This window comes from Cryptotermes secundus, unplaced genomic scaffold (genome assembly GCF_002891405.2).
Source record: "Cryptotermes secundus unplaced genomic scaffold, Csec_1.0 scaffold216, whole genome shotgun sequence".
Classification (NCBI taxonomy): Eukaryota; Metazoa; Arthropoda; class Insecta; order Blattodea; family Kalotermitidae; genus Cryptotermes; species Cryptotermes secundus.
In genome coordinates, this window is record NW_019727090.1 from 398,796 (window position 1) to 410,896 (window position 12,101).

The 12,101-nt window shown below is 39.0% G+C and overlaps 1 protein-coding gene across 1 annotated transcript in view; it reads right to left on the bottom strand.

Moving 5' to 3' along the window:
• Positions 1-12,101, bottom strand: part of LOC111864317 (transcription elongation factor SPT6) — a 63,513-nt gene that overhangs the window by 11,863 nt on the left and 39,549 nt on the right. The window contains exons 21-26 of the mRNA XM_023851474.2: positions 11,530-11,825; positions 9,285-9,661; positions 7,543-7,664; positions 6,854-7,101; positions 3,540-3,744; positions 1,875-2,183 (exon numbers count right to left, since the gene is read on the bottom strand). Coding sequence (XP_023707242.1) covers positions 1,875-2,183; positions 3,540-3,744; positions 6,854-7,101; positions 7,543-7,664; positions 9,285-9,661; positions 11,530-11,825 — 1,557 coding nt within the window. The remainder of the gene's footprint in view (positions 1-1,874; positions 2,184-3,539; positions 3,745-6,853; positions 7,102-7,542; positions 7,665-9,284; positions 9,662-11,529; positions 11,826-12,101) is intronic.

The window sequence follows — 12,101 nt, forward strand, 5'->3', positions numbered from 1 at the left end:
AAAAATCTTTTGACTGACTGCTTACCCCATGGAGAGACCATTATTGCACATACATATTGCACAACACTGAAGAGGCTACAGTGTTCTGTTCAAAACCACCACCAGGGCCTACTCACTAGCATAGAGTGTTTGCTTCATGACAAACACATGACCACATGTTGAAGAAATAACAACGAAGTTGGAGAAATAGGGTTGGGAAAAAGTGGACCATCCCCCTTACAGTCCTGACTTGTCTCCTTCCTACTTCCATCTTTTCCCAAAATTTAGTTTTGGGGTGGCAAATGGATGACAACTGATGAAGAAGTGAAAGAGTTACAGACTGGTTAAATGAACTGACAGCTGACTTCTATGACAAGGGGATTGTCAAGCTTGTGCAATGTCTGAACAAATGCCTCAATCGCGATGGGGACTATTTAGAAAAATAAACAAATGTTTGATTAGTAAAAGTAAGTAAAAAATTAAAGTAAATGTATCCCTGTAACAGGCAGTGGAGGCCCATAGGGTTGTGAGACATTGAGGTTCCCACATTTTCTAGACAATTGGCTCATAGATGGCATCAAGGTTGTCAGCCCTACGCGCCGGCCACCCTTTACCCCCAAGAATACACCTGGTACTCATTTTTGTTATAGGCTGAGTTGACCCCAGGGCCACAGTGCGGCTGGAAGGATTAGGTCAACTGTAAAAATTCAATGACCTCATTGGGACTTGAACCCACAACCTTCTGGCTTGTAGCATAGTGCCTCAACCAACTACACTACCACGTGCTCCCGTTGTATCTAGTAGTGACATTAAAATTATTTAGATGAATAAAGTTTCCTTTTGTTTATAACAAATCAGTTCTTACTTTCAAAATGACCCTTGTACAATGCACCTGCATGTATGCATGCACATCTGTATGTAATATAAAAGTTAACAGTGGATCTAAAATAACTGATAAAATCTAAATGTTTGTTATAATATATTGTTACAGTTACTGTGTTTCTGGACACTGTGAATTGACCTGTTTTTATTTGATACACATCATGTTTCGGAGACTGGATATTGGTCCTGCAGACTGAACCAAACAAAACCTATACAAAATACAAGGAATCCACCCACATTTCTCTGGTAGATAATCCGATCAGTCAACCCAGCTTGGACATCTCTCCCACCTGCACTCCCATTATCACAGCACGAGTCAGAAAACTAGAACTGTCCAGCATAGATTATGTGTGATATTGTGTTCTTAGGTTGGTAACATACAGAAAATTTGTCTCTTTAGTGATGACCAGGGCCCGGATTTTGATGACATGTCATCCTTTTTTCCTTCTATCCTATGCGATGCTCTTATATATATATCTCGGATATGAGCTGCTGGTTAAAAAAATGTAAATTTTATAGGTAATTTTTTGTCATTCTTTGGATTTTTAAGGGTATTTCTTGTCATTTTTGGCCATTTAAGGGAATTTTTCTTCATATGTTTTCTGAAATGTGAATAACATGGAAGCGAAGTGTTCTTTCTTTTCTCCTTTAGGTCATTTTTCTGGATTTTTTCGGTCCTTTTTAAATATTTTCAGGTCATCAAAATCTGGGCCCTGGTGATGACTTGTGTTCTAACAGTACTCTGATTGTATCAAACATAGCCATGAAAGAGTGCATGGACATAGGTGCTAGGCCTCATGTGTGTTTTTTTTTTGATGATTTTAATGTTTCCCTAAATCTTGCACTCAGTGTATGCTGTGCTTGGTTTACATATCCTCTCTTGTGTTGGTGCTGGTGCTGAACAATCATATACATACATTAATACCAACAAAACATTTTAATGAATGAAACTTTGTATCAGGAAGAATCTTACAAAACATGAGCTAGACAATGCTATAATTACAGTAATTTACCTTGGAAGCACCCAAGACATAATGTATTTTGGAGGCATTCTTTTTCTTCTCCTCTTTAATTACTTCTTCTGCTTTATTTTTAAGTCCCTCAGTATCCCGATAATATTTGAACGATAGTAGATCTCGAGCATGTGCCGCCATGGGGTTCACATACCGAGCTATGATTTCGTCTAAGTCTTCAAATTCCTCACTTCCAATCCAGAGTGACTGGCCCAAGCTGAATGCATTTTCTTTCCCTTCTTCTCTTACATCAATATGCTGATATACCCCATCAGTAACTTTCCATGTTACTGTCAGATGATCTGAGCCCTAAAGTGAGATAAAATGTTCAAAAATTAATAATTTGTTTCAAATAACAGGAAATAATCAACCACACACTTTCAGCTTTGAAATCTGAGTGAAAAAAATATTTTATGCATTCTTTAAACAAAGTGCACATATACAGAATATATGTCCATCCAGCCACAGTACATGTGGGCTAGACTAAAAGCCATGAGCTATTTGAATTAAACATATTTGTGCCTAATTTATTCAGTCAGTGTACTGGCATAAATGTGTGGCCAATTTTGCTGAACTTGTAGGAAAGTACTAATGAGTGTTTCCACACAAATGCTTTTGTCCTGCTATAAAATAAATTATACTCATTACTTTTGACATGACCCAAGTATCTCCAAAACTAATGAACGGTTTTCAGAGAAATCTGGTATTCCAAACTTAAAAAGGGTCGGTATTCATCTAATATAATCCCCACTTTAAACTAAGTTCATGTGGAACATTATGACAAAATAGAAATATTATTAAGATTTCCCTATGGACACTTATTTAAAGAATGGGGAAAATAATTTCTAGCTCTCTGTAATGTGATCACCTTTCCAAAAATGGACTTAAATCTGCAATTAATGATCAAAGGCAATAGAGTACATGCACATCCAATCTGCTGTAAGAAATGTTGGGTTTATGAGCTACACTCCACCTCAGATACTGTCTGTACACTCCTTGTTCACCTTGTTAACTTATCATGCTGTGTTATCTAGGTCAATGGCTTTATGTCCCCACAATGTAGCTCAGCATGACTCAAAAAGTCTGCTGTAATGGAAGGGAGTAAAAATTCTGAGGAAAATAATGATGCATCTTTTCCTTCAAATAATTCCATCCATCTAAGGAGATCAATGGAACCCACAAATGTAATAACAATGAAGGTGGGCTGAAAACAGATGCCATATGTAAGAAACAAATATGAAGAGAAGCACATATGTAGTAACACTATATTTTTCCTCTGGAATTCCAGGAACTGATAATCAGTAACTAAAACTGGTGTCAATACAGGACAGATGGAACCATTATACAGTATTAAGTGAAATGGGAATATGATCATGAATAGCATGTAAGAATTTGCAAACTGTTGATCCAAACAATGAAAAATATCTTAGCATAGCTGATAGCCTGGAACCTAAAAACATCAAACCTACAGCATAACCCACGTGATTTCAAGTGGGGGGGGGGCAAGAAAGATTAAACAACTTACCTATTTTTGTATCAATAACTGAATTAAAATAATTTTAATTTGACCTCAATATGGTGAATAACAAGAGAAACAATTTTTTTTCATTATATGTGAAAACCAGAATCCCCTTGTTTTAGATGTTATGTGATCAAGTTGCTAACCTTACTTGAGGGTCTCACTATAACTTCTCCTTGATCCATCTGTTCCATCAGTCGTTCTGCTTCTTTGAACGAAATGTTATGGAAGGACGGATGAACGATAACACGTTTGATATAAGTTTGGCGCTGCTTTAATTTCTTCGCGTCTTCTTCCGCCTTCATGTCTTTCTCCTCCGCCTCATTGTCATAAAACGGATCTTTCGGAGGTCTGAATGCATATAATTCATATATTAAAACATGTAAAATTTATCATATTGTGGCATGTAGAGCTGTTGCCAGGAAACGACCACAAAATAAGTAACTATACAACAGTTGTTACTAGGCAGCAGCCAATAAACAGCAACAGAGCAACAGAGGAACGACATTTTCTGTGAGGTCAGTGCCAGGATGTCACAAGCAGGACAAGCTAGGAGGTACAGTTAGTTAGATAACTGGCCGTGTCATAGCTAAGGCAGTCAGTCGTCGGCTAACCACTGTGGTGGCCCAGGTTCAAGTCCAGGTCAATCATGTGGGATTTGTAGTGGACAAATTGGCACTGGGGCAGGTTTTCTCCAAGCATTTCGGTTTCCCCTGCCACTTTTCATTCCATCAGCTGCTCCACATTCATCATCATCTATGATCTGGAACTGGTATAATAGGTCAATTAGTAGCTGTTGTACCAAGTGGCCTCAGTCTCACCATACCCCAAAAAATACAACTAGTTAGATAACTGCTGGAGTTCAGTTGTTGTGAGCTGTTGCTGTGAGATGCTAGCAGCTCAGGCCAGGGACAGTTTAGGAACCCAGAGGAAGGGGAACATCTGGTGCTGGAAGCTGCTACCAAGCAACAGCTAGTGAAGATTGTAACAGACTGAGAAAACCTAGAGTGTCCTATAGTGATTTGTGAAGTGTGTGGAAAAGTGAGAGCATAATCCTTACTGTAGTTATGAGTTGTAAAAGTTCAATAAATCCAATTACCAATCCAAACCCTATCTATAGTCATTAAAATCATGAAAATGTATACATCTCTCAGTAGTATACATAAAATAACACAAATACGGATGAAGTTTACTGGTTGGCTGATTTATTTGATGATCCGTTAACTGAATCAGTTTTCCGCAGTGAGTACTTAGGCAGAGTAAAACAATTTACAAAACATTATGGCACTCCAGAAACATAATTAGATACAATAAACACTTTATTTGATAAACCTCAGAAAAACACAGCTTTATATAAAACTTATAACATTTTTACATATAAGTTCTCTGGCTTTCATGGCAATGAATATTCAGACTGTGGTCTTTTGGGCTGCAACACCAGTAGTTGTATTGGCAGATGCCAATGTTTCAGAGGAACATCCTACCTCTACCTTCAAGGTTAAGGTCTGTATGTTGAGGAATTAGCTCTGCTGCAAGGAAGATGGTCACAAAGACACAAGAGAGGTAGCAAGGGCATGGAACTCAGTATGGGCTATGAGAAGTGTGGGCAGGAAAATGTCCCTTTTATAGAACACACTACATTTTTCATCACTGGTACTATCTTTTCTTATAATTCCATTATCCACATTTGTCCCCTCAAAATGGCCATTTTCCTACCCACTGTTTCAATTAGCCAGACTGGGCTTCAGATTCTTACTCCCTCCTTCATGTCTCTGTGACCATCTCATTCGCAACCTGCCTATGTAACTGACCCCATTCCCCAACCTATATACAGTAAAACTTGGTTATAGCAACATCGGTTTCTGCGACACCTTGTCTATTGCGTCAAATATTCAATGGTACGAACTAATTCCTCATAAAGCAACTGTTTTTATACCTTGCTTAGTACGACATGCACAAATGCATCAACCTCGTATGTAACGTCATTTTCATTCCTGAATTTCTCTGATATCGTGGGAAAGTTCGATGTGTCTGCCCACCCTCACTTTCTCTACTTGCTGACGTGACTGTCCTGGAAGAATACGACCGCGGGCTGCAAGAGGAGCGTGGGTTTTATGCGAAAACAAGGGTGTGGGGTGGGACTGCGTGAATAGTGCAAGATGACCCGGCAGGTTGTTAACTGCATTTCTTTCCTATAATCTCGTCTAACAGGACCTCACATTGTCTACTTACCCTACAGTGTTCCTGCCTAAACCCAGAGAAGTGCAGTGGCGAAAACATGGCGATGAAAAGGAAAGTTTTAAGCATTGAAGAGAAAGTTAAAGTGATTCGTGAAATAGAAAATGGAAGGAAAAAAGCTGATGTATGCCGCGAATTTGGTTTGGTGAATTCTACAGTACAAACGATATGGAGAATCCATATTAATTCCACGTTAATGTTACGTTAGTCTGTACTTAACTACGTATTTCACTAAAAAAATGCAACATTTTAACTCGGTTTTTGGTAGATTTCTACGTGACTAACATAAGGCTACTGTGGAAGTGCCCATTTCGGTTACAACAACATTCGTTTATAATGACACTATTTTTAGGTCCCCTTGATGACGTTATAACCAAGTTCTACTGTACTTCCATCCTGAAGACAAGTTAACATGTTCCTCCAAAGTGTCAGTATCCACCTATGGACTACATGGTGTCACAACCATGGAGACCACAATCTAAAATAAATTCTTCGTCTCAAAGAGATGCAACACATTATAAAATGACTCACAACACCATCCAGTGTGATTGATTAATAAAAGCTGTATTTCAATTTTTCATTTTCCTTAACATGCTTCGGTCTTATTGCCCATCTTCAGGATTGCGTCCTTCTGGAGATCAATACGACCGAAACATGTTAAGGAAAATGAAAAACTGAAATACAACTTTTATTAATCAATCACACTGGACAGTGTTGCAAGTCATTTTATACTACTGCTAGTGTGACGGACCAGGACGAGCCAAGTCAAGATGCAACACGTCATATGTTTAACCTAATAAAAAGAGCTCCATTATAACAACATCCATACCTCAAATGATGAAAGATATACCAAAGGTGTAAACATTTTGCAGAAAAGAGGAACCACCTTATCTCTTTTCATTCTCGAGCAATTAAACTGTGCTATGACAGGCTGGTTTGCAGACATTTTAGAGAACTTGGCTGTCTCCAGCTTCAAGGGAAAGTAACAAATCAGTGGCCTGGTAGTAACGAAAACAACTAGGTTCTCCAAAATGGCAGTTAACCAGCTCACCACAGCACACTGCAATCACCCAAGAATGGAAACAAGATTAGCTAAACGGTGCAGTGAAAACATCTTGCTGCTGCAATTTGAATCCAAGCATTGCTCAATTCCTGAATGGCAAGGGTGACAAAGGGAATTTGCTCAGCGTAAGGAAGAGTATTGAAGGGTTAATCTGCTTACCTCCACTCATGATTTTTGTCGGCAAGGTCTGAACTTTTTGATGTACACTCCACTGAGAACCGTTCCACATCAATCTTTGTGACACGGCAATGAATGGTCTGACCCCTGGCTACTCTCTCTTCTGGGTTGCTGACATGTTTGTCTGAGAGATTTTTTATATGTATGTAGCCAGATATTCCATTATCAAGTCGAAGCCTTATCCCCGTTGCCTGACCTGGACAACCTCCTGCATCGAAATGATTCCACACCTATAGAGACATGTGATATTTTCATATATCAGGTTATTTTTACAGTAACATACTGAAATTTCTAAGTACATGTCTGGTGTAAGCACAAGATATTACTGAAATTTATGGTCCCTACCTACTCTGTGACAAATCATGATGCCTGATACAGACAGTGCCACACACTTAAGATCTACTAGAGATAACATAAATTAATTCCTTCACTCCACCTTCAGGCAGTGTGAAGACACACACACCTGAATCTTAAAGAACAATAACAAGAAGACTGTTCCTTCCACAGTGAAATGTTCTGAATTTCTGCAATGCTCACTGAATTACAGAACCTTCTTAAAACTAAAACCACAAAGTGATACTTCAGAATGCTGACAACGACTGTGTTAATATCAGAAGAACATAGTTGCGCTAATCTTATAGGTACAAAGCTAGTTCAAGTACCAAACATACCTCAGAGAGCTCTGGAAAGTCATTCTTCATGCAGAATGGACACTGCCAAAGTCCGGTTTCGTCATTTCGAACGGGATTGGCCTGGTCCAGTTGGTCGCCTTGGGGTTTTCTATGAGATATACCTAGAAAAGTTAACTTCCATAAATTATCCCATTCTTGACAGTAAAAGTACTATTAAATGCATATTAAGGGCCGTGCCATAGCTCAAGCGGTTAGTTGCTGGCTTCCCACCATGGCAGCCCGGGTTCGATCCCGGGTCTGGTCAAGTGGGATTTGTGGTGGACAAAGTGGTGCTGGGGCAGGTTTTCTCAGAGTACTTGGGTTTCCCCTGCCAATCTTCATTCCACCAATTGCGCCACAATGACCCTCACCTATCATCTGGGGCTGGTACAATAGGCCAGAAGTGGCTACAGTACAAGGCACTTAGTCCCACACAAATAGCAATAAAAAAAATGCATATTAAAGAATCTCCTTATCTTCATGGAACAAAGTTCTCTGAGAATCAAAGACAATCAACCGAATGAACCACACATGAGAGTGAATCATGTTGGTGGCATCCAGTATGCTGATTACCTTTAAACAACACTTCCCTTTTTCCTTTTTATTGGAGAATGAAACCTTATGTTCACATGGGAACCCAAAATCTCATGGAAGCACTCCTACCCAATTTTCGTGCTAACTGTGCACGTGATTTGTCGAGCATTTTCCAGAAGTTGCTATAGAAGTAAAAGATCATAACAACTTAATCAATTTGATATTAAGGCCCAATTTAACAACTGTTTCGTGCATGTTATGAAACTCATGTATGAGAGCCAGTACTTGTACTTGCAGTACTTGTAAAGAAATACACTGAACTATGTGGATGTTCCACTACCATGACTTGTGTATCTAATGTAATGTGAAATTCAAACTGAGAACAGCTAATAAGCTCAGAATCTTTGCTTTTAATTCACAGTAATTATAGATAATAAATGAAGATGTTAAATCTAAATAATAGAATGCATACACGAATCAAGAAATTTTTCACTTCCCTAGCAACCAGTGAAAATCATAACGCAAGGGTGATGAATGAATCAATTCATTTACATTTTCTACTCCATGGTAGCATAGTTGGTTGAGGCACTATGCTACAAGCCAGAAGGTCGCAGGTTCAAGTCCCGATGAGGTCATCAGATTCTTTTCAATTAACCTACTCCTTCCAGCAGCACTATGGTCCTGGGGTCAATTCAGCCTCTAACAGAAAGGAGCACCAGGAATATTCTTGGGAATAAAGGGCGGCCAGCGCGTGGGGCTGACAACCTTGTCACCATCTATGAGCCGATTATCTAGAAAATGTGGGAATCTCGACATCTCACAACCCTATGGGCCTCCACGGCCTGTTACAGGGATACCTTTACTTTTTCTTTTACTCCAAATTATCTTTCTAATAATAACCTCCTGAAGTCTGACCATAGGACAACCCTTCTGTCTGTATATATCCATCTATGTATCTAACAAAGTAAAGTAATGCAAGCTCCGTGCCAGTGCCAACACTTTTGCCATGAATATGCACATGCATGCATGCAAGCACAAGGTTACCCAGAGTACCATCATTACAGTATCATGAGTCTGCATTAACAAAGTGACCCTCAGCATAACAATGGCAGATGTCAAGAAAAGAGATACTAGTGCAAATGGGTAAGTATCAAGTACCACAGTTATGATTTGTCATTTAAGTTAATGAGAGGAACTTAATATCATACCTATCACAGTAGCAAGTACCATCTTTCCTATGAAGAAGGTCTCAGGATTCTCCTTGGTAAGCATATCAAACAATTCTTCTGGATTTGGTGATGTGTAACGACTGCGTAAATCTTTGTATCGGTGGTTCAGTTCAGCCCGAATATCATACAAGGTTATACTCTTGTTACCAAAACCTTGTCGTTCCAATTCTTCAGCAAAGGCATCCAAATCAAGATCTTTCAGTCTTTCAGGAGCTTCTAGAATTTCCTCCAAAGCTCCAGCAGGATTTGCATCCTCGTCGTCATACTCCAAAGCATCAACTGCCATTTTTCGAGCCCATTCATAAGTTTCAGGATGGACTCTAGAGCCATCAAGAACTTCAACATAAGCTTCAGTGCTGGAAAAAGACAATAAACTCATGATAATGCTGCATTTATTTACATAAGGGATGCAACCAGGTTATTAACAATTTGAACTCTTGAGCCATGCTGTACTCAGCTGGTTCATGCGTGTTGCATCCTGGCATCCTGCCATTCCATGACCCCCATCCCCACCGGCATTATGCTGACGTCTTTACTGTTATTTCTACCTATCTTTACTACGTGACCTTCCTTCCCTCTCCATGATTGCCTCGGAAGGAAGTAGGTGTGTCAGCAGTCTGAAGGTAGACCTACTCGCGAGTGGTTGCTTACCAGCAGCCAGGGGACTTGGAACTGAAATTCAGACTTTGTAATTCTAATTATGTTTGGAGAGTCTTCTGTCTGGCTGGTAAGGGTAAGGCTGCCCGCAGTCACAACAGAATATTCTTGATTACAGTGCAGTTGCGACTGTTTTTTTTTTGTATTATTATTATTATTATTATTATTATTGTTGTTTTTGTTGAATTTTGGTGTAGCCTGTTCGATGGCCTAATGAGGCTGGGACAAGTGGGGCAGTTTTAGGTTTCTACTTGTTACGACTGTTCGTAATATGTGATTACTTGGGTAATCGCTACTTTTGGTTGTGGTGCCTCGCCCTAAAGGATTTTATGCCGTGCTTTATTTATTTCTGTATATTGTGAGTTTCCTTGTTATGTTGGCTATTAAATATTGTTATTGGTTGTTTTGAAAGCCTGCATATATATTATCTCCTCCGTAAATGATCGGATACCCCATGAACACCCTGGGGAGCTTGTGAACGCGACAACAGAGCTCCTCCCGAATTCTATCTTCCGATGTGCTAGTATAGAAAGGTACAACTAGCGGTACACATACCGCGCGAGAAAGAGAAAGTAGTAGTGAAGAGTGAGAGAAGGGGGGGGCAGTTCACTCTATACTGTTTGACTGGCTGGGTTATTTACTTCTGCATTACATAGTGTACTGGAGGAATGTAGCATCAAATAGAGAAGAATGGCGAACAATCCTGAGGAAGGCCAGGGCTCACAAAGGGCTGTCGTGCCAGTGATGATGATGATTATGATGATGATGATGACGATGAGGACATAGTGTACAATAAAGCTGCAAGTTCAACTTATCATCCTGGCATTATCTTTCACAGATGGTGGAAAAACCATAAAATCTTCATTCAGAATAGCTATTAACCTGACCAATATTTGGACCAGGTACATCCTGAAAACAATTGTCACAGTTCAAACAAATCTGTTTGGTCTCAGTTGTAGAAGAATGATTCCTAACATAAGTAACTATACATACCTCAAAAGAACAGTCCATGATTTAAGTTTCCCGCCATTACTATTTAATTTCCATAGCCCAAATTCAGTGAGTTTGAAAATGAAGATTATTCCATGTGCAGTTTTCCTCACCTTAATGTCTAAACCACCTGTTCCCCAGAGAAATCTCATGTATTTATTTCTGTGCAGACTCTGGTAACAAAACCAGAAGGTTCAAAACCACGAATACCGAAGTCTGCCAACGTAACAATCCTGAACCAGTTCAGTGCAATTCACATTTTCTCTAATATGGATAATTTCACATTTTAAACAGTGTCCCGACATTTTGGTACTATAATGGGTTCTGGAACATAATTCTTAATATCTGATATCATGGAGTACTTCTTATTAAATTTGTCATGAAATAGCATTACATTATGGTTTGGATCTAAAGGATTCATAACCTTAACTCTTTGCTGCACCATTTCAATTCATTAAATCCACATGTTATCAGACCAATACATTTAAATGCTCTTTACACACTTAGTTTTAATACTTCAAACACTATATGACTAATTACAGCAGTTATAAACACTAAATTAATCTTCACAACTCACCTATCTCCAAGAGAATTAGTATCTATTTTGATGAATCCTGCACAGTTAATGAATACTTTTGGTCCCATGTGGCAGGCTGTAACTAGTTGTGTCCTATTCTCTAGCCTTTGATTGTTCTGCTTAAGAATTTTAAGGAGAGCTTGCCCCTTTCTGGGTCCAAGGCCACACACAAACTGTACCAAATTACAGGTGTAGCTCTGCAGCACTGCCAAGTTGATGTCCACTCCCACCTCATTAGTACGATTCACAAATTCTAGGTACAGAGCCTCCAGAAGCTCCTCTCTTGGAACTTGATCCTGAAATAAGATCAAAATAATGACAAATTTAATAAATGCTAACTACAGTGAAACCAAAACCTCCTCCCTCTGAACCTGCTACTGAAAAAAGAGAAAAATATGCAAAATAAAAACAGAAAACCGATTTTGTTCATCACTTGAGTATATTTTACTACAGTGGTTCCCAAACATATTCCAGGGTTCTGTGAGATGTTCTGTCAACAAAGAATGAGAAACATAAGCAAATTAAAAGCAAATTACTACCAACTTTATTCACTATTACATTTTAGTTGTTCC